At 41.3% G+C, this 23,236-nt stretch overlaps 1 protein-coding gene across 3 annotated transcripts; it reads left to right on the top strand.

Moving 5' to 3' along the window:
- Nucleotides 1-233: 233 nt before the first annotated feature.
- Nucleotides 234-22,267, top strand: LOC114141096 (protein tyrosine phosphatase non-receptor type 7). 3 transcript variants are annotated; one of them, XM_028011525.1, is made up of 11 exons: nucleotides 234-253; nucleotides 10,105-10,267; nucleotides 11,054-11,234; nucleotides 12,196-12,280; nucleotides 12,349-12,428; nucleotides 16,273-16,410; nucleotides 16,489-16,674; nucleotides 17,870-18,048; nucleotides 19,757-19,870; nucleotides 21,391-21,475; nucleotides 21,622-22,267. In XM_028011525.1, the coding sequence occupies exons 2-11, from the start codon at nucleotides 10,173-10,175 to the stop codon at nucleotides 21,712-21,714; spliced, it is 1,236 nt and encodes a 411-aa protein (XP_027867326.1). In that variant the 5' UTR covers nucleotides 234-253; nucleotides 10,105-10,172; the 3' UTR covers nucleotides 21,715-22,267. The 3 variants fall into 3 exon arrangements, with proteins under 3 accessions (XP_027867326.1, XP_027867324.1, XP_027867325.1); XM_028011523.1 differs by lacking the exon at nucleotides 234-253 and adding an exon at nucleotides 4,346-4,575; XM_028011524.1 differs by lacking the exon at nucleotides 234-253 and adding an exon at nucleotides 6,249-7,114.
- The last annotated feature ends 969 nt before the right edge of the window (nucleotides 22,268-23,236 follow it).

Here is a 23,236-nt window from a genome sequence, read left to right as displayed (position 1 = left end):
CCCATAACCTTGGATGGGGGAACGCAGTGTTTGTGTGTGTGTGTGCGGGCGCTCGTGTGTGTGTGTGTGTGTGTATTTGTGTGTGTGTGGTAATGAGCGAGTGGGTGGGTGCAGGAAAGGAAGTGGCGGAGAAGGTAGACATAAAAACAGAACAACAGAAAGCAACAGATGAGAAAAAGGAGGAAGACGGATACGGAGTTGAAAATCAAAAGCAAAAGAGGAGGAAGAGGAGGAGGAAGAGAACGAGGGAAAGGTGATGAAAACTTGATTGTCTGAAGATTTGCTTTGAATTCTTGAACACAGTAAAAATTCAGCAAAGATGTGTATTTTTATTATGTTGATTATAGATATGCATCTTTTAGAGTATAAAGTTTTTTTAATTTTAATATCATTACCATATCATGAAAGAGAAAATTCTAGTTTTATTCAGATGAAGCCAAGAATATAAAGTTGATCTGCTGAATTACTGAGTAAATCTTTAGAAACTAGTATGTTTTTCTTTTAAATTATACCGTTATTTATGTAAATTATGATGTACTTTTACTGCAAATGACACTGCAAGGAGTAGCAGTTCTTAAAAAGTGATTTTTAAATATTTAGCTTTTACCTGGTTCAGAGTGCGGTACTAAATGTTTTATTGAACCCAGCGGCTCAGACCAAGCATCGCTCTTCCAAGACTTCCAGGTTCTGCTGAGTTCTGATAAATTCATATCTTGGTTCACATTTAAAATAAGCTCTCTGTTGCACTCCAAACAACCGTGGCAGGTATTTTTGCAGAAGTGGTGGTCTTGGTCCATCTTGAGGACTTCTGCTTAGCTCTGCTAGCTGTGTTAGCTTAGAATGCTAACTGTGTTAACAGTGTTAACACAGTTAGCATTCTCAGCAGAGGTGGAAGCATAGCTGCACAGTTTTTCTCCTCCATCCAGATTAATATTTCTTTGTTGGTCGGAGTCTGCTTCCAAAAATTCATCCTCCTCTGATTCCATCCGTGGAACTTTTGGTTGCCAAAAACGATCCATATTCGCATTACTTGTTCCTCTGCATTGCTTCCCGGATGATACGCATCCACAAAGTTCAAATCCTGTTTTTTTTTATACTCAATATATAATAGATTTTTTTATTGAAAATTGTGTTGTCTTTTGCAGAAAAGGCCACGACAAATTAAAAATGTATAATTAGATAACCCCCATAACACTCCTAAATTAAATATTTTTGGAGGTGTAATGGGGGTGCTATGATGTTTCCAGGGGAGCTACTGTATGTCGCCCCCTAGGCGCCACTTGCTATTCCATCTCCTGACTCTCCACCAGGAGGCGAGATGGTCTTATACCCAAAGTTAGGGCAGGGACATAGACATCAACCAAACTGGTCTGTTGGAATCAAAAGAAAAAATTCAACTGCAGTAGCCAGTGTTCAACCCACAGAGGGCAGCACTGAGACAGTTTTAGGCCAAATATTGCAGAACTTTAAAGAAATTGTATTGAAATGTCACATATTGCACAGAAACATAACGATAACACCCTTAAGGACCAATTTAGACAGGTAAAGGTTGTCTAAATCTAAGTCCCAAATAAAACAAAAAAGTTGATTTGGGACTTTAGATGCTCTTTAAGTGTGGCACAGTGATGTACTTGGGTGCAACATTGCCCAAATGGAGAGTGCATTTGTTTCTGTTTGTCTGTGAAGCCAAACTAACAGCAGGCAGCAGATCTCCAAACTAAAACTATCCGTTAAACAGTTTGGTGACTTTATGTTGGAGCTTCAGGGTGTTTTTCTAACCTGTCGAAACCTTCAGCCACAGTTCAGACCTTCAGACGTTTGGAGTTTCCTCTAAACCAGAATTAGTTTTATGTATTTCATCTGTTTATTTCTGATTAAGATATAAAGCCTGTATATTCATGCAAGATTTTAGTTTAAAATTTTAGCAAACTATTGTTTATTTGGTTGATTTTCATCTTGTTAGTCCTATTTTTATTTTATTATTTCAGTGAAACAGATTTATCTCTGAACTGGGTTGCTTAAATGAATCTATTCACTCAATGAAAGAAATGACTCCGATCTAATATTTAAATTGAATTTTGTCTTATATTATACTCACTTATCAAAGGAAGAGCTCGGCAGGCTGACTTTGAGTTTTATTTCTCCTCCAGAAGGAGAAACTGTGCAGCAGATAAAGAGGCTCACTTGCAGCCAGCCAGCAGGAGCAGATGTTCACTGGTTTTATTTGTGTTTTTAATTGAATGTGGATTATAAATGTATGCTTCCCAGGTTGATCCAAAGGAAATTTAGAATAACAAACTTTCAGAAGTTTCTTTATGTCAGGCTGTAAATGACTGAGACCAAAGTTCAACAATCACCTAGTTAATATTCTTCAGTTCACAGAAGACTCTACAGTCAAACCTTCCTAAAATACTTTCCTAAATAATTTTTTTGCTAAAAGTGACTTTTTGGTGGGGAAAATCATCACAGTTTTCTCTTTCCGAAAGCTGTTTTGTGCACAAAAAAATGGCTTTTTGAAAAAAATGACTTGTAAGATTATTAGCTGTATGAGTCACTATGTATTTGATGTGTTTGGTATTTAAATGTTATTTATTTGTTCTTTTAATAAACAATCACTCTATTGATTATTCTGATGATCAGTACATAGGTCTCATGACATCACAGTTCTAGAAACTTTGTAACTGACAGCCATCTTGGTAGGCAGATACTATGGAGTTGCTATGACAACAATAAACAAGTCACAAGGTTAGAACCAGTTCCCGCCTCTGTTCTAACATTATAAGTACATTAAAACTATTACTGGATTGCAGTTTTTGAGTACGCTCCTCTGTGTAATAAGATAAATATCGTGACATTTACTAATTATTGCCGAATTAGCAACATTAGCTTGACTAATGTAGCTTTTAGACTAGCTTAGACGGACATGTAGCCTACTTGTGTGTTACTGTACATGAGCTTACTCTGCCAGTCACCAGAACCTCGTTCTTCACCTGAAGAGTTTGTATGTCCTTCATGAATCCGTTTAAACACTGATTGTATGCAGCCATGGATTCCAGGTGAAGCTCCTCCATGTTGTATAAACTCTTCGTATTCACTAAGTAGCAAACTATGTCATGGTAGGAGATCAGAGGACAACTCAGATTTTCAGAACATGTCACATTGTCAGACATGTTGCATTATCATGTTTCATACGCCAACAGCAGCCATTTTGTTGATATATATTTCTCTTGCACATTGGTCCAGATTGTCACTATATTTTCTTTTTGTTGGTCTGGGAGTCATGGTTCATCTGTGCTTTATGCTTGCCTACCTACATGTCGTGGATCACTTCCAGTTCAGACATGTGGGAACTATGTATTGATTAATCAACTAAAAAATTGGCACATTTTTAAGTAACTACTTAAGCTTATTTTATAAAATATTAAAAATGCTAAGAAGTAATTAAATTGTAGTCCAACAGAACCAGACCAGCTGAAGGTCAGGTGGTTGTATGTTTGTAAAGGACTGAGGAACATCTGTGAGCTGACGACAATAAAACCGCAGCCAGAGTCCGACTGACCCAAACAGCTGAGATCCAGCTCCGTTCATTCTCCTCAGCACAATTTAATTTATCTCCAGAAGATCCATTTCCTCTGTTTTTGAGGCTCAGTCTCCTCCCTTCTGCACCAAATTGAACCAATTTGTCCAACTTTAAAATCAGATTAAAGCAAAGCAGGCGGCGGTGGAGGGAGGTGCTGATGACATTCACAGTTCTTCCCTTCTTTTTGTGTTTCTGTTTAGAGACCAACCTGGGATAAAGCAGCTTCTGATCAGGAATTAAAACAGCATCAAGCTGTCAGGCCTCGTAATGAGAGTGTTTTTATCCTGTTAATGCCGTCAGTTTGGGGTTAAAAGGATCAAACTTTCAGTTTGGGGCTGTTAAATGGAAAACAAAGCGGAGGCGTGAGGCTGATTCACTGTTGGATTTTATCTGTTTGTTTTTCACTCTGTCATGACAGGGAGCAGGATCAGGTCGCTGCTTATTATCTCTGCTTGGATGAGACTGTGCGGCACATTAACGCGCACGTTTCTGTTGCTTTTGACATGAATGATTCATGAAACGCTGCTGTTGGTGTGTTAATAATCAGTGCCTGGAGCATCCCTCTCTTCCTCTCCTTCGCTGCCTGACTCACGCTCCCTTTCTCCTCCCTCAGGTCTCTCCACCTGAACACCCAGAACCAGGGTAATAACGGCCAGAAAAAACAAGACAAGTCTAATCCTGCTGCCTCTCTTTTCCCTTCACTCGATATTCTCTCTTCCTGCAGCTTTACTATCACTTTCCCTCAGTTCACTTGTTTCTTCTTGCCCCTGGTTTCACAGTACGTTTCACTTCAGGAAGGGTGGAAAGAGGCAAGGCGCTCGCGTCTGTTTGGCTGCAGCTTAGCTAGTTGGTTGGTTAGTCCAGCTGCTGGTCTGGTGGGTGATTTAGCAGGTCAGATCTGCATTCAGTGAGGTTCATCATGTTGACGTTACAGCTGATCAGGAGACAGTCAGGAGGATTAAATGAGACAAAAAGAGAACAACATGGAGGTACCGGTAAGATCAATCAACAAGTTTCTGCTCCTTCTGCTCCTTTAACTGATCTCCCCGGGCTTTACGGCAGAAAACATAAACTTTTGTAGCAACTTTCACATGTTATAATTATTATTATAAATGCTGTTTACCTGTAAATGAAGCCTACAACTCCCCCAGTGGCAGCAGTAAGAAATACAGTCAGGATTTAGTGTCAGTTGAAAATCTCTGTAATTGCTTTACTCTTGAGGTAATATATTTGTGTGTGCCACTACACACAAATACACAGGTTGATGTGTTGATGTAAAAAAAAAAGGCTGTGCAGCTCCTATTTGAAACCTAAGGTGAGCTCAATTTTTTCAGATTTTTTGCAGTTTTTTAAAGCCACCTCCCTTTGCTCTAAGTACTTGAGAAAGGGTAGTCCATCTAAACCACCTCCGGGCCTCTTTGGCAAAAATGTCCACCTATGCCACAAATACCTGTATAGGTGTGTGTGTGTATTTGTGCGTGTGTGCACGCGCGCGTGTGTGTGCATGCGGGTGTCCAGGATGAACCCCTGCTACGATAAGCTCTGCCCCTCCCCCTACAACATTTCTGATTATTTACATGTTCATACACTGATCTGTTCATAATTTGGGGTTCAGTGCCTTGCTTAAGGACACTGAGATAAGGTGGAGAAGCTGAATTAAACCCTCATCTCTCTGACCCATCTTCAACCCAATCCCCATCAAACCATGGCTGTTTAAGAAAACACATTTATTTGTTTGGTTCTGTGATCTGTTTTTTCCGCAGCTTCACCACAGGACTGAGACTTTGACTGTTCCTGCGAACTAAGCTCTGCCTCCTCCATGCTGTGACCTTTGCTCTTCTTTTGCTCCACAGCAGCTGAAAGGTTTTCCTGCAGGGTTTCACCTTTTCTTTATGGCAGGTCCTACAGACTTTTGACTTTTTATTCTGCTTTAGTTTATCAACAAATGTTTTAACACCATTCATGCTTTAAAGCTGCAGTTTGCAACTTTCATTAAAAAAAACATTGTTTGACATATTTGTTAAAACTGTCACCATGTTGTGACAGATTATGAGACAGATAATCTGTGAAAAGATCAATTTCTGCCTCCTCCTCCCTGAGCTACTATTACTGTCTGAAGAAATTAACAAAACAACCAATCAGAGCGACGAGGCGGATCTTAGCGCTGTCAATCACCCTCATGTACTTGCTGTTAATAACTTACCGTTACAGAAAAACCGTTTATCGCCCATATTCAGTGGCTATGCGAACTAGCCTTAGCATTCATAATAGGCTATGCTAGCTGCATTGTAGCAGACTGTAACGGGAGCAGGGATGAGCAGCGCCACAAGGACTGTGCTTGACATCGCTAAGACCCGTTTCCTGACTCATTTCATTGGTTGTTTCTAGTTATCACTGGGAGAAGGCAGAGAAGGTTGATTTTTTTTCACAGATTATCTGTCATTAATTGTCTCAACATGTTGACAGTTTCAACAAATATGTCCATTCATCCATTTCCTAACGCGCTTGGTGGGGTTGGGAGTGGTGCTGGTGCCTATCTCCAGCAAACATTTCAGGAGACATCAACAAATATGTAAACAAATATTTTATAGGAGCCACATATTGCAGCTTTAAGGGCCTCAGTTCTTGGGATTTTCCTGTTATTATTGAACTGAGAAGCGAGCCGTGGTCAAGCTCACCAAAAATGCTGAACTGTGACAAGAAGCAAAAATGAGTCAAGGTCAGAAGGTCAGAAATGAGGTCAAACTCCCCTCAACCTTCACCACCACAGCGTAAAAATCACGTCAAGTCAGGCTCATCCTGGCCTACCACAGCAATTGCACAGAAGTGGGAGTGTAGTGATGTGGGCTTCAAGAGTCAAAGCAGCCTGATGACTTTTGAAAACCGTCTGCTCGCCAAATCCTTCAAACTGAAACTGAAAAAATTCAGCCCATCAACAAACCTTCAGCATGTTTTTAAAGAGAAGCTAAAAATCAGCTCAAAACCGTCGTCTGCTGAATAACTGAACAACTCAGAGGAAGTTTGTGACCCTGGCAGAGAATATTGGTGACCCTTCGTTATTTTTTTTTTTTGCCAAATATTCAGTTGTTGGCCTTCAGAGTCCAAAGTAGTCCGTTTGGACTGGATGTTTGGCCGTATCGTCTGTGGTGTTTGTGTTCTGCGCGTTGAGTAAGCGTGGGCGTGCTGACTTCCTGCTCTGAGGAAACGCTCTTCCGACAGAGACAAACTGAAACGTTTCAGATCTGTAGTGATGTGGAAACATAGATCTCTAACACACACACACACACACACACACACCCAGAGGTCCGTTCCAGCAGTTTCTGCTTCATCATAGAGAGACATGCCTCCTCATCGCAGCAGTGGCTTGTTTATCAGACATCGACTTTGAGCCGATTCGGTTTCTGTCAGACGACTCTGGATTATGAGCCTCGTCTCGTCAGGAAGTTCATTCATAACAAAAACACGTCAGACGTTTAAAGTTAACTTAAAGTGAACCTGAGAAGCAAGAAAAGAGGATCTGCAGAGATCAAAATGGTGAGTGTGGTCAGGTTTAACGTAGCAAGAAAGCTAAAAGCTCAACATGTGTGGGGTTTGGGCATTCAGCTGTTTGGAGAGGGAAAACTTTTGATTTGCATTCATTCGTTCAAGTATTCAGTTATAGATGAATAATACTTGAATCCATTTCTAAGATCTGGTGTTGCCCATCTGAACCCAGCCCACACAGACAGTCAGAACCTGGTGGACATTTTTTTTTAAAAACTGCTTAATGTCAAACTAACAAACTGAACATGTAATTGTTGCTTTTCTGCTTGGTGTCCTAGTCAAATCTCTTAATGTCCTAGTCATGTCCTAGTCAAATATGTTAATAATGATCGTATTAATTCACAGGGAGTCTAACGTTAAATTTGCGTTCTTTGACTGAATGCAAATTTGTTTTTTATTCTCTGAATAAAATATGAGAAACTTTGTAGAAATACTTAAATAACCTGAAACATAAATGATTAATGAAATAAAACGTAAAGAACAGAAGATAACACCTGGCATTTATTTGAAATGAGTAGCTGTGTGACCGCAGCGCTCCTCAGCTCTCTGCCGTTAACGAGGTCAAAGTTCAGCTGTTTCATGCTGGCTTTAACCCCCAGTAACAGGTTTGCATCGTTTCCTAAAGCTTTGGGAATTTTTGAAGTGAACAGGAACACTGCTGGGTCTGTTGTCCTCCATGTTGGACCTCTGCTGCGTTCTGCTGCGATCTGCTGCGATCTGCTGCGATCTGCTGCGTTCTGCTGCGATCTGCTGCGTTCTGCTGCGTTCTGCTAACCTGCACTTTAAATTTTCACACTTGAGATGCTTTTTATTCTGTGGCACTAATGCAAACTTTACTCACTGATTGTGAAAAGCTGCTCGATGCCAAGCGAAGAACCCGGAAAGACAGTCTGATGCGGATGTGATGAGGTGTAACTGATCCGATTCCCAAGCATCCTGCGGTCAGAACAGAACCAGAGGGGAAAACATTCTTATCAGGCAGTTACTGAAGCATCCAGCGGTCAGAACTGTGTTGAATGCAGTCAATGCATTAAACGCCTTCAGGCTTTTTCCCGTTTCCTCCATGTTTTGCTTGGTTTGGTTTGGCCTTTGATGAAGAGAATTTCTTGAACAAATCTGTAAATATTCAGTGTCTGTTTCCCAAAAGAGGAACAATCCACAGCTCCACCTGTCTGACTTACTGCAGCTGTACCTTCCTTTGTGGACCCTCAGATCAGGAGACCGGATATTTTTCAGTTGATCAAAAACGAGATGGAAACTGAGAGGAGATTGAACTTTTTCTGTTCTGGCCTTTGAATTTCAGACAGGCATCTTTGCTTCCTGCTTTTGAGTCTCTTAAATCTTTTGTCAGTGAGGTTTGGCTCAGAGTAAGATGATATGCTGTTTTTATTGTCTTTATTCTGTATTATGTATTTTTAATGTGCAGGTTTTTGATACTTGTTTTATATGTTGATTTATTTTCTTTGACTTGTCTTGTTTTGTGCAACACTTTGGCTGAACTTCTGGATAAATTGTGTTTTGGATCTAGTTACTTCTCCTGGTGGTTTTTGTGAAAGTTTTTGTGAAAGTTTGTTGTTTTCTGTTGGTAATGAATCGTTGGTGTTGCCATTAAAACACGTAAAGGCAGACCCAGCTCTTCCAGCTGTACTAGAAACACACTGCAAATAAATTATGCTAAAATAATTATTTACAGCATTACAGGATAAAGACACAATATTTCCTTTCTGTAAAATAAAACTACGTTACAGTTATTTATTGTAAAATCAAACTAAATTCCATATAAATGTGATAAAATGCCACAGCTAAAAACAAGTTTGTTTTACTGCAACTTTTTTCAGACCCCCAAATTGACTGAAATATATAAGATAAATCCAGACTGAGAACTAAACTACACAAACAAAAGTAATACTGAACATAAAATGCAATAACATCTAAAACGTAGCTCAGCCAGAAAGACTGTCTTATGTCTCTAGCTAAAGGTAAAGTTTTCAAAGAAACGGACTTTAGACTGTCTCTAGAGCATTAATTTATTCATACATTCAAATACATTCTAATGCAATAAAAATGTTATTGTAAAAGTTCCTGATGGAACCTTTGTATTCACACGTTTCTGGTATGTCCATAAAGCTGTTGCACAAGCTACATCCGCTGACAGCAGCGATGAAGCTTCTTCTCTCGGCTCACTGAGGGTTAACTTCTGCTTTTAAATGATCTGATTGGCCCTGAAAGATTATCGTTGTGTTCAAGTTGTGCTAAAAGGAGTTAGCATGTCAGTGAAGCTATGTTAGCCTAAAATAGCATCTCAATGCTAAACATGTAGCAGCTAATGCTAATGTGAGCGTCCACAGTCTACATTTGTAAAAATGCTGAATGATCAGAGAAACTCCATAAAGCTGAAAAACAGACCAAAACTTCATCCATCCATCCATCCATTTTCCGTTCACCCTTGTCCCTAATGGGGTCGGGAGGGTTGCTGGTGCCCATCTCCAGCTACGTTCCGGGTGAGAGGCGGGGTACACCCCGGACAGGTCGCCAGTCTGTCGCAGGGCAACACAGAGACATACAGGACAAACAACCATGCACACACACACTCACACCTAGGGAGAATTTAGAGAAACCAATTGACCTGACAGTCATGTTCTTGGACTGTGGGAGGAAGCCGGAGTACCCGGAGAGAACCCACGCATGCACAGGGAGAACATGCAAACTCCATGCAGAAAGACCCCGGCCAGGAATCGAACCCAGGACCTTCTTGCTGCAAGGCAACAGTGCTACCAACTGCGCCACTGTGCAGCCCAGACCAAAACTTATATAACCTAAATAACAGATTAAAAGCAATAAATATCTTTCTTGTTGAGTTTATTCCTGTTTATTCCATAATTTAGCAGCAAAAAAGGTTTTTTCAATTGAAAATGTTGCTTATTTTGTTGATATGTGGTTTTTGATTAGAATGCAATAATGCTGTCTTTGTTTTTCTGCAGCATGGTGTTGAGCTGAGGAGCTGAGCGCAGCTCAGAAAATAAATCGTCTTCAACTGAAAACACTCATAATGAGCTCATTCAGCTTCGTTCCTGCTGAGGAACCAGTGACGCCGCCGCCACTGACCACGCCCCCTCGGAAAGCGTCAGTCCGCCTCCAGGAACGGTGAGGTACCTCCGGGAACCATGACTACAGAATCAATGACAATGATTTGGCTTCCTCAGCTGGACAATTAATGCACAACTGAATGCACACTAAATATATTTACACTCTATAATCACTTTGATTCCATCGTTGTAACTCAACTGAACTTGAATGGGAGCAGATAGTAGATGTGGAGTTTAAATATAATCTGATTTGAATTGGGCTGAAACCATACAGAAAAGGAATTGTGTAAATACAGATAAATTAGAGCTTTTCTGTACATAATTAAATTGGATTTGATTGAGTTAATACAAATCAAGTGTGATTTTAAAACTATATGTGACATTATGGAGACATTTATGTTTACTTGATTAAACTGGAAATTAATTTGAATTATTCAGAATTTACTTAATTAGAACTGAACTGGAATTGACTTGTGTTCAGTTTATATTAAGTTTACTTAAATTTGGGTGAATTTCACTTCACTAGTTTTCAAACACATTGACTTTGTTACTTTGTTGCTGCTCTTTCATGGTTAAAATCTTGAGCCAAGAAAATTAGGTTTCGTCCAGAAAGGAAAGAATCACATTTAATCCTCTAACATCCAGATTTTCTGCTGCATTTCAAAAATAATCTCAATTAGTAGAAAGTTGAATCTAAACAAATCTTTGCATCAAATGTTTAGCATGAATGAAGCAGTTTCTAAAAAACATTTTTCCCACCGAAACATCCGCAGAATGTAAAAGATTCATATAAATGTTGTTTATTTTTAAAATCTTTTCAAAACAATTATTTTATTTTCGAAAGGCGGGGTTCCAACCTGTCGCTGCTATTGGATGTGAGCAATCTGGGGGCGGAGTCAGTTTGTTCTGTGACCACGCCCAAAGAGGTGTGGCTTCAGCTGCTACATACCTCGTCCCGATCGCTTGCACATGCGCAGTTACAGGAAGCTGCGGCAGACACCAGCGCTCTGAACACGGAGTACCAGGTGAGGGTCCTCTGTGTTTTATTCAGGGCTTCAGAGGAACATTTAAGGTGGAGGTAAAGAGTTATCCTTCAAAGACTAAAGCAAAACTGCTTTAAAATGTTCTTACCATAGTACCACAGATTTAACGCACTGAAAATTCTCCCTTCTTTAATTTTGAAGGGTAAAAATAAAACATTTAAAAACTATAAAAAAAAGTTTTGGTTTAATCTGTCAAAGTATTGACCTCTTGCTTTACAGCATTTCATATATAACCAATTTACACATTAAGCTCCACATTAAAGACTTGAGGCTAAATATTTAGTTATCAATCCAACTCTTTAGCTCCAAAGTAAATATTTAGCAGTGATATAGAAAAAATATTTAGTTAGCTCTAAGCTAGCTAAATGTTTAGCTAATTCTCTGTAAATTTACTTGCTCACCAGTAGAAGTGGACTATCAAAATAAAAGCTGGGTCCAGAGAACCGCTGTATTCACCTGCTGGTGAAATTGAATCACTTCAATGCTGATGTCCCTATAGATCCATTGATTAGCGTCTGTGGTGCCGTTCAAACGGCTCATCCTGTTTTTAGCTGGCATGTTGAACAAGACAAGAGGAAAAGCTACAATTATAGATTTGACATGAAGCGATTAATAAAGAAGTTCAGAAGACCAAAGTGAATTATCTAGAAATTTAGCTCTGAGCTAAACACTAAAAACAATCATTTCTAATTTCTACAGAGAAATGAACTAAGCCATAACAAACAACAAACACAAATGACAACCAAATCTGGAGCAGTCAACCAGAACAGAACAAAATACAACAAATAAAATAAAACATAACTCAAAATTATACAAAACTAAACCCAAAGTAATAAAATCAAACCAAAGTCCTGCTTGAATGCATCTGTCCCAGCAGCTGGATGGATTACAGGAAAACTGTGAATACATTTTTTTATTCATATTGTTCTGCTTTCATCTGCAGAAGATTCCTCCGAACTTCGTGAGCGCAGCCGAGCTCGACGCTCCGGGACACATTATGAAAGACAGATACAAAACCATCCTGCCCAGTAAGCGCCTCAGCAGCAGCTCTGCTCCTCTTATCTTCTCCGACTCATCACTGCGATTTGCTTCTCAGACCCAGAGACTCGGGTGATTCTGAAGAACCTGGAGGAAGAACCGGGTCCGGATCGCTACATCAACGCCAACTATGTCAGGGTGAGAGCTTTGCTTTGTTTCCAGCTGATTAAAGTCAGTTTGAAACGTCCTGCTGTCAGAAAGTATCTGAATTACACTTAAATAAGAAAAAAATGCAGATTAAATCTAATCTGTAATCTGAAACAGGTGAAGAGCGAACAGGAAGGTTTTTACCGCAGTGGAAAACATCTCTAAGAATGAAAACGAAAACACCGATTAGAGTTCCACTTTGGTCAAAGTGGAAAATAAGTAGTCATTTTTTTCTGTTTAGTTTGGCATGTTCATTTTAAATATTAACTGTCTGTGGAATCAGTACTGGTGAGTTTTTCCATTTAAGCCGTTAGTTAAACTAGAGCTTCAGGTATAACCAACTTCTTTCATTTTATCACCTTTGACACTGTAAAAAAAAAAAACAAATCCAAAGCTGCAAAGTTTTACATCATAGATTATCATTAATAAAACAAGCCATCAACTCTACTTCATTCAAACCAATGAACTAGAGTCTGTAAATCTGTACATCTATCATGAAAATGAACATTAGAAAAGAAAACTCAAAATGTGTGGTCACTGGGTTTTCAGCAGATAATGGTCCAAAGTATAAGGAGAAATCAAACTACGGGTCAGACTAAATGTTCAGGTAACAACCTGTATCATCTGCATGTAAGTTTCCAATTTCTGGACCAGGAGATTTTAAAGCTTCTGTGTGATTTAGAAACTGTAAACCAGGATAGATATTAACCATCCATCCATTTTCTAATGCTGGTGCTTATCGCCAGCTAATGTTCCAGGCAAGCGGCGGGGTCACCCACTCATTCACAGGAAGAACATGCAAACTCCCTGCAGAAAGACGGGAATCGAACCCAGGACCTTCTTGCTGCAAGGCAACAGTGCTACCAACTGGGCCACTGTGCAGCCAGATATTAATCAGTCACCATAAAATCTGAAGACATGCAGAGGTGCATTTTGTGACAAAACAGTGAAACAAAGATTTCATGAACTATTCTGCGATTGTCAGAAGCGATTTCTGGATTTACTGGAAGCAAATCCAGCTGAAAGGATCATCATTCTGAATTCACCAAGTTTGTTAACCTCAGTTGTTTTTGGAAGAACGTCGGCGTCTGCGACAGTAAAGATGGCCGCCGTCTCTGCGTGGATTTTAAGGTTGTTGAGAGCGTCAGCGTGGTCAGCAGATGAAGGAAGCTGATCCAAAGCTAACAGATAACAGCTAACAGCCTTTAATGGAGCACTGACTGCAGCGTCCGACCCGGTTCTGTTTGGATGTGGAGTCGGACCAGGAATCTGAGTCAGTGATGCGTTCACTGACTCAGGCTGCTTTCATCGCTTCATTATTATCATGATCAGAAATTGTTTTCATCCAGATTCTTCTTCTGCTGCAGAATTATGATGCATGTTTCACGTTAATGAGGGAAAAGTCGGTAAAATATAATGTAATGGTCTACTTGTCCACTTTATTTCAAATATTGAAGTTAGTTTTGTGATGTAGAGGCCAAAGGTCATGTAAATGTTACTTCCTTGAGAATCGATAAAGATTTTAAAAAAAAGAAAAGTTGATCAAATGTGACATGAGCATTAAGATGCTTTGAAAACCCAGTGGCAGTGGGAAGATTAGATGTTTTGTGGGATGCAGAGATCAGAATATTCTCGTCGTCAGCCTGCTGAGTGAACGTGGCCTCAGGTTGACGGATCTCTAAGGACTGTCTTTAGGTGTGTGTTTGTGTGTGGGGGTGCATGGTGGCGTGTGTGTGTTGTCCTGTGATGTCCAGGATGTTCCCCGCCTCAGCACCGACCGATAGACAGAGAACCAAATTAATCAGAATGAAAGCAATGTGTGCAAAATGAGGCTGGAAGACAAAGAAACTGTTATTTCCAGAGCAAAAAGGTTCATTTTAAGCATCTTCTGCTCAAGTTAAAACAAACATGTCTGCTGTTGTCTTATTATTAAAGTGTCACAGCTGCGATTAATTAGGTTCAGCAGCAGAGAAACGCGTTGCCTTCTGGGTTTTATTAAAGAGAAAGGAAGCTGGTTGAGTGTGTGACAGCTCTGTCACTCAGCGTGGGCGTCTTCTGGCTTATCTGTTTTTCTAGACAAATGTGTGTGTGTGGGGTGTGTGTGTGTGTGTGTGTGTGTTTGTTTCTAATGGCTAAGCAAAAAGAAGTTGAGGTGCAAGCTGCCAGTTTGTCAACGTGGAAGTCTGACAACCAGAAAAGCCACAGGAAGTGAGGGAGGAAGTGACTTGTCCCTGACTCACCCCCTCCTCTCCGCCGCCCACGCATCCCTCACTCCACCGCATCAGGAGTGTGTGTAGAGTGTGTGTACTAACAGTTTTCATAAGGCTGGCACCTGTGGTTCCGTCCTTTGGCTCACCTGCTCTGATAAGCCTGGCCGGTGACTCGTGAGTTGCCGGTTGAATGCCTGACAGTTGATTTTGAGGAGCAAAAGTGTCTTAATCGTTAACTTCCTGTTTAATGGCGTCAAGGAAGTGGGCTGGTTTCAGAAGCTGAGGGGATGTAAAGAAGCTGCGGGTTGCTTGATGCAATAACCAGAAAACAGCAGATGAAATGAAGACGGCAGTTTAGTGCAAATGAAAGTTACTGTGTGAAGAACTGAAGTTATCTGTCAGAAGAAATGCAGCATTTTATCAATCAATCAATCAATCAAATTTGATCTGTAAGCACATTTCAGCAGCAAGGCATTTCAAAGTGCTTTACATCATTACAAACACAAAAACACAAAGTCATCAGCATAGAATCAACTATCCAAACATGACATTAAACCATTTTAATGGTTTTTAACTTAGAAATGTTTGAACAAATAACATAAAATTCATCTTCAATGCATCCAGATGATTTACAGCAGGCAGATTCAGTGAGGTGGGAAAACATCAGCAGTGACCCTGGAGAAGCAACGGAGGAAAAGACTTTTACCGAGTCCTAAACTTTTAAGGCACGGCTGTGGAGGAGTGATGATCTGGGCTGTAAAACCTGGGAAGCTTGCAGTCGCCGTGTTTCCATCAGAAAATTTTACGGCCATTTTGAGGGATTATGTCAGAAAAGTTAGATGGAAAATTCGAAACAACTTCCTCAGTTTTGTCAAACGATGAGGTGATTATGTTTTTCTGAAAAAACGAGTAAACACGTTTACCTCACATGAGTGATCAGCTGTTTCACTTGTTGACGTAACAGGAATATTAATATCGGATATTGATATCAGCCTAGATTCCCGTATGGTGCCGTTCCTGGTTTAAACGTTTAAAGGTGACTTGTTCCTTCCAGGTCTGGAGTCGTTAGCCGTGTTTCCATCAACGTTTCTTATGCTCATTTTGAAGTATCGCATTAGAAACGGCAAAATTTGAAATAACCTCCTCAGTTTGGAAAAAACGTTTTTACATTTAGATTCTGGTTTTTGGAAACTTACTGAATAAGTTGTGACGTAGCGAAAGTTTACCTCACACCTCCGATCTGCCGTTTCCGCTGCTGGAATCATTCGAATGGATTTTCTGTCTCTTCACCAAAACTAGTTGGCCTGACAGAATAATTACAACCTGGTAAAAAGCAACAGGTTCCTGAAAACCTCCCGTTGCATCCAACTGAATACGGACACTGTAACACTCTGCTTGTGTTCATATGTGAAAATGTAAGGAGTAAAAAGTATAGAAATTTCTTGTGTAGAGAGTAAAAGTTGGTCAGAAAGATAAATGCTCAAGTGAAGTACAGATACCTAAAAAACCTACAAAGTACTTTTACTTTTTTACTTTATAACTCTGCTAAAAAAAAAAAACCTCTGTGTTGTTATGAATTTGGAGTCTGAGACGCTTTGAGCTCTGATGGTCTGGATGTCCTGCAGGGCTACAGAGGGGCTCCGAGGGCCTTCATCGCCACCCAGGGGCCGATGCTGCACACTGTGGGAGACTTCTGGGACATGGTGTGGCAGGAGCGGAGCGGCATCATTGTCATGGTGACCAAGCTGAAGGAGAACAACGAGGTGCGCTGGTTTGTTCCTCTCTGTGGAATCATCACCAGATCGTCCGCGGCGTTCAGCGTCTGACGTGTGTCTGCTCAGAAATGCGAGCCGTACTGGCCGCAGCCGAGGGACGGGACGAAGGTGAAGGAGGAGGACGAGGACCGGCAGGACGAGATCCAGAGGGACGAAGATGAGGGACAGGCGCGTCACTTCGGCAGATTCCTGCTGAGAGTTAAAGACAGCCGGGAAAAAAACGGCTTCATCATTTCTGATCTGCAGATCCAGGTGAGTCTAACACAGTACACAAAATATGAAATATTTCTGTTATGTACATATCTATCTATTTACTCAATAAAAATATAAATTTTTCCTGACTGAGGTTGAATCAAACCAAACTTTTCTATTTTAAGTTACCCAAAAAGTTTAACCAGTCATTCACTTATCCCTGAAACTAACCAAATGTATGTAAACTTCTGAATTCTGAAAAATATTATCCCTCAGTTTTCTAACATTCAGCAAATGGAAAAAAATTGGTGATTGTAGCTAAACTAAAACAAGATTTAACTCCAGCCAGTGAGGAAAAAATGTGTTTGTGTATGTAAATATCTGGTTTCACCTGTGGAGATTTCTCTGATTCATTTCAGATCCTGTTCATGTTTTTAGGTTCAACAGGCTGAAAATATTTAATGCCTGATCTGATCTAAACCCTGGTTGGTCAGGATGTCTAAACTCCAGCTTTTAAAACAAATTGCAGCTGAAATAAAAACAGAACCAGGAAACGAAGTTCAGACAAACTCAAGCTTCATGGTTCCGTCGTGGTCTGTGCTTATTATAGGTTTTATTTTAGTTTTGTCTCATTTTTTGTGCTCTTGTAAAACTTTTTGTGAATTCTGTCTTTCTAGTTCTAATGTCAAATTTATTTATTCATAGCATTTTAAAAACAGGTTTAAAACTGCTGTACAAAAACAATAACAATAAAATAAGTTAATGAAAAGAGAAAGAGAAAAAATAATAATACAAAAGAATAAGAGTAATAACAAGAAAAAAATAAAATAAAAGTAACACATCACAACAGAAAAGTTATAGCATCAGGCCTCAATTAAAAGCCAACAAATAAAAATAAGTTTTAAGGAGCAATTTAAAATTGGTTATTACCTTTAAAGGCCTCTAGATGTCGCTGTTTTCCCGTCTTCGGGTCAAATCTCTGATTTCATGTTTTAGTTCCTGATCCTCAGTTTTGGATCAGGAACTGATAGACCTCAGTTTCTATCGCTAAAACCTTTTAGTAAATAAAAAAATGTATTCTACTTTTCCTCTTTACAACTTTCAGAGATGGTTGATGGTCCAGAAGCTCCATGTTTGTTCTGTTTGTTTGTGGGATGGTTCTGAAGAAGCTTCATCGTCTCTGTCTTCTTCACCTTCGTTTTCTGAACCATCTTTAATGAAACTTCAACTCCTGCCACCTTGAACTGTCTTCCAGCTGAACTCTGAGCGCCGTCCGGTCAGACACTACTGGTTCAGCTCCTGGCCCGACCACCACATCCCAGAATGCATTGTTTCTCTGCTGAAGCTGGTGGAGGAGGTGGAGACGCACAGGAAGTCCCTTGAGCCAATCACAGACGCCGTTCCGGGTAACGGACCAATCATTGTCCACTGCAGGTTGGTGTTTATAAAAAAAACAGCTTTAACCTCCAGTTTACTGCAACACAAACACATTTTAGATTCTGTTCTTCAGTCATTTAAGGCACTTTTTATACGTTGAAGAACAAACAGTTAATTTGCAAACTCAAAATTAAAGAGAAAAGACATTAACAATCAGAGATTGATCCCAACCAGACAGGCCTTTCTACCTCGCTTTGCATTGGTTTCCTTCCAGATCTGCATCGATTCTAAAACTTTAGTTTTACTGGTCAGGTCATTAGTTTTAGTCTTTCCAGTCTACAGGAGGAGGAATGGTGGAGCAGCCTGACCATGTAGGACAGCAGAAAACTGGACTCTGTCTTCCATAAGTTGTCACATTTTTTCCAGACGCAGCAGGAACAGCTTTAAATGGGACCATAATGAACCAAGTTAATCTCTTCATTTATAAAACAGCATCATAAACATCAGCATGATTCACAGCAAATATGTATCCCATCATCTAAACACGATGATCTACCGCTAACAGATCAGACTGAATACTAAAAACCAATCTGAGGTTCATCAAAAACAAAAACACAACAGTCCTGATGGAGCAAACCTGTTTCTTCTTTAACCAGCAGAAAAACCTGTTAAAACTGAACTTTATGACAGAAAAACTGTTTTCAGCTGAGCAGCAAAACCAGCCTGAAATGTCTCAGACGAGAGCGGCGAATGCGTCCAACCCTGCTTCCTGTCAGAGTGTAGCGGCTAACAGCCGACCGCAGACTGGAAGGCAGATAAACTGCTGCGGTGTGAAAATGACCCATAAAGGTGGCATTTCTGCCCAACCTAACCCTAAACTTCATTCACACCAAACTTCAAAGGCTAACTCTAAGAAAGTAGATCTACCACACTGAGGCCTGGCTTGAGCAGTGGCGCCCCCAAGGGGTGGCCAAGGGAGCTGCGGCTTCCTCTCGGTAGTTTCTGACCACATCTCTGGCTCCTCCAGCGCACACCATCACCTCATTAATAAATAATTCAATTCACGAGCGTGCCGTGGTGGCGTAGCGGTTAGTGCAACCCGTATTTGGAGGCCTTCAGTCCTCGACGTGGCCGTCGCGGGTTCGACTCCCGGACCCGACGACATTTGCCGCATGTCTTCCCCCGTCTCCTTCTCTGTTTCCTGTCAGCCTACTGTCATATAAGGGATACTAGAGCCCACAAGAAAATAATAATAATAATTCAATTCATGAGGCATCTTCTTCAATCAGAACAAGAGTATGAACTGGTCCCCAATGAGGCGTATCGCTCTTTACAGGCAAAAACACCTGAGCTTGTCCGAAATGGGCAATTTGCAAAAGTACAACAATCATGTTTTCCTGTCTTCACAAAGATTTTACATTGACTTCCATTAATTTCTACAGCCTAACAGCTTACCCTGCACCTCATCATAACATGCCTAACCCAAAGCCATCACTTCCTCTGTGGGGCTCTCGGTCCCATGAGGAACAGTGGGTCCTCACAACGTAGTATTTATGGGGAAAATGGGCCGTAACACATGAGAAATGGTAAAATCACAGTTTCAGACAGTTCCCACTCATTCAGACATTAGAGTCAGGTGAACCCATGGCAGTTTGACAGACAGGAAAGAGGATTTTGGCTCCAGCCTTTTTCCTGAAAGCTCCTTGTATCTAAACGATGCTCTTGCAGTGAAACTCTAAGGTCTGCTCTGGTGTTGTGTCCTCAGCGCAGGCATCGGGCGGACGGGTTGCTTCATAGCCAGCAGCATCTGCTGCCAGCAGCTCAGAGAAACCGGACTGGTGGACATTCTGGAGACAGTTTGTCAGCTCCGACTCGACAGGTGAGGTCGTCTGAAGGTGATTTGGTTTGGATGTTCGTACACGTCGCTGCTGAAGAACGTTGTTCAAATGTCTGCAAAGAGTGAATATTTCCTCGCTTTATTCTGTAGTTCTCTCTGACCCGTTTGGCTGACTGACGGTGTCCCATTCTCTGTCTCTCCACCTGCTGGAGAACTGACCACAGGTTCTCAGTGGGGTTCAGATCATGAAAGGTCCAAAAGCAATTTGCCAACCTGTAGCCTCATGATATCAGGAGGAAAAATCAGGAGATCGTCACTAAACTGATGATCTTTGAAGAAGATTCTCTTGGAGGATCTTCTCTTTATTTTCCACTGGAAGCCTCACATGAATGGATCATGATGCTTCAGGTATCATCAGGTCCCATGGCGCCTCACAGTTTTCCTTCCAGATGCTCCAGCCAATCAGGAAATGGTTTCATCTGAGAAAGTAGCTTTGCAGCAGAAAGCTGATTCCAGTCCTTGAACTTCCTGTAGTTCTTCAGATGTTCTTGGACAGAATCAGTGGCAGCAATACTTCTGCTAATCCGCTACTGCGCTAACACTGGAGCTAATTTTTCATTTAGCGTGTTAGCATGTTTGTTAACCGTGAGAGCATTTAGTGCACTTACCTTCCTCTGAATTCATTTTTCTAAATTCTAAAATGCTGGTTTCATTTCAAATAATAACTGAAAACAAATTTGTTTAAAACAGATTTTTTTATTTGATACTTTCTGCTTTTTTATTCAATTGATTTTATTATTTTACTTTTAATTGATTTAATCTATTTTGTGTGGTGTCTTTTAGTGTTGTGAAAGGTCACTATAAATAAAATGTATTATTATTATAATTATTGAAGTGCATGAAGGATGTTTGGGCAGCAGTTACAGTCCGTAGAATTACAATAAACTATTTAAAATCTGCTTTCTGACTGAAGCTCTGCTGATAAATGAGACAAAACATAGTTAGCAAAACTCAACAGCTCTAAGACCGAACCATGAGGGAAAGTTCTGCTCAGCAGAATTACTTCCTGAAGCACAACGACACAGGAAGGTGATTAATGACAGATTGGATCCTGGTGAGGACGACATGTGGTTGGATTAGCGCTTTAGCATTAGCTTCTGCTAAATGCTATGTTGGTAGCATTTAGCAGAAGCTAAAGCAGATGCTAATGCGATTAGCATTAGTAGAACCAATGTTTATTATTAATATTTTAGGGCAGCTAGTTTTAGCTAGCGGTGCCCACCAAAGAACAGAATCAGATTCTTTCCTTTCCTACTTGATCAGAAATCTTCTCCACACTTTGCAGATCTACTCATACCTCCTGCAGTGTCAGTTAAGCTCTGCGCTGGTGGCTTCTTTACTCTGACAGGTTCTCCTTATCAAGGGTCGGTTCTGGTGCTTGATGGACCGTCTTGGACACTGAAGTTCTTTTGCATAAAGTTAGAAAACTGTGTTGTTGTCCCAACGTTAAACTCCAGAACCTTCGTCTAAATGTGATGCTTCTCCTCTTCTGTCCTGTGCAGGGGTGGGATGATCCAGACCACCGAGCAGTACCAGTTCCTGTACTCCACACTGGCCCAGTACAGCCGCCAGCTGCAGCAGAACCAGGTACAGAACCTCACACAGCCGAGACCAGAACCTTTTCAGAGGAGTCAGTCAGACCCGCCTGCTGAAAGTTCGACGAAGTCAGGAGAAACGACTTTCTGCGTCTCAGTGGAAGAACTGCCAGTTTAACCGTGTTTTCTCCCCATCAGGACCAGAACCAGGCCAACACAGACTCACAGAACCAGCAGACCCCTGAGGACCAGGCCAGCATGTGGCTGCAGAACCTTCGACTGCAGAACTGAGAAAAACCAGAACCCACAGAACCAGCAATGCCCTCAAAGAAATCTGAGGAAAGCAGCACAGCAGAGGAGAACCAGGAGAACCAAGAGAACCAGGAGAACCGAAGGGTCGCTTGTCAGCAACAAACTGGACTGACATGAAACCGGATCCATCAGGGCAACACAGCAGAACCAGAACTGGATCTTCTGTTTGGCTCTGAAAGTATGGAGAACCCAAAGAACCAAAATGTTCATCAAGGACTGAAAAGAGAAATAAAAAATTTGATTATTAAAATGAAATAGATTTATTGTTTACATGTTTGTGTTTGTTTCTCAGAGAAGAGCAGAGCTGAACCCGACCATCAGGTTCTGTTCAGTCAACAACTAAACCTCCATGGTTCAGAAAGTTACTTTAAAAAATATTAACTTTTGAATGGAACTGGAAGCTTTAATGAAACAAAGTCTGAAAACTTGCTTCAGATTATTTTCTGGCTGTTTGCTTCAGTTCTCTGTGGTTTTTTATCAGAAATGTATAAATTTAGGTTTGTTTTAAATTAAAAATATTTGTGCTTCTTGATGTTTCTTGATGTTTCCATCGGATAGTTGAACCTCGGATTCAGGAAGAGCAGGGTGGTTCTGGTTCTGGTCATGGAACACTGGACCAGCTCTACACCCTCAGCAGGGTCCTGGAGGGTGCATGGGAGTTCGCCCAACCGGTCTACATGTGTTTTGTGGATTTGGAGAAGGCGTTCGACCGTGTCCCTCGGGGAGAACCTGTGGGGGGGTTCTCCGGGAGTATGGGGTACCGGGTCAAGGGTGTCCTGCCCCAAGCGGATCCTGAGTTCAAGTATCTCGGGATCTTGTTCATGAATGGGGGAAGAAGGGAGCGGGAGATCGACAGACGGATTGGCGCAGCGTTTGCCGTCAAGCGGCGCTGTACCGGTCCATCGTGGTGAAGAGAGAGCTGAGTCAGAAAGCGAAGCTCTTGATTTACCGGTCGATCTACGTTCCCACCCTCATCTATGGTCATGAGCTTTGGGTCATGACTGAAAGAACCTGGTCACGGATACAAGCGGCCGAAATGGGTTTTCTCCCCAGGGTGTCTGGGCTCTCCCTTAGAGAGAGAAGCTCAGTCATCCAGGAGGGACTCAGAGTAGAGCCGCTGCTCCTTCACATCGAGAGGAGCCAGTTGAGGGGCATCTGGTCAGGATGCCTCCTGGACGCCTCCCTGGTGAGGAGTTCAGGTCCCACCAGGAGGAGGGGAAAACCCAGGACACGCTGGAGGGATGATGTTCCTCTACTGGCCTGGAAACGGCTTGGGATTCACAGGGAGGATCTGGAACAAGAGGCTGGAGAGGGAAGACTGGGCCTCCTTTCTGAAGCTGCTACCCCTGCGACCCGACCCCAGATAAGATGGAAGAAGATGGATGGATGGATGGATGGATGGATGGATGTTTCTGAACAAAAACAGCATTTTGTTGACGGATAAGCTGGATGTCGTTCCTCCTTCAGCAGCTGAGACTTGATTCCTGAATACCGGAGTTGT

The sequence above is a fragment of the Xiphophorus couchianus genome, chromosome 24 (genome assembly GCF_001444195.1).
Source record: "Xiphophorus couchianus chromosome 24, X_couchianus-1.0, whole genome shotgun sequence".
Classification (NCBI taxonomy): Eukaryota; Metazoa; Chordata; class Actinopteri; order Cyprinodontiformes; family Poeciliidae; genus Xiphophorus; species Xiphophorus couchianus.
The sequence above is the reverse complement of the archived record's forward strand: the minus strand, read 5'-3'. Positions and strand labels throughout refer to the sequence as shown.

Excerpts from the sequence above, each read along its gene's own strand:
- LOC114141096 (XM_028011525.1), top strand. The coding sequence starts at position 10,173 with ATGAGCTCATTCAGCTTCGTTCCTGCTGAGGAACCAGTGACGCCGCCG. Across the intron at positions 12,429-16,272 it reads TCAACGCCAACTATGTCAGG|GGCTACAGAGGGGCTCCGAG; the intron begins GTGAGAGCTTTG and ends GATGTCCTGCAG. Across the intron at positions 19,871-21,390 it reads TGTCAGCTCCGACTCGACAG|GGGTGGGATGATCCAGACCA; the intron begins GTGAGGTCGTCT and ends TGTCCTGTGCAG.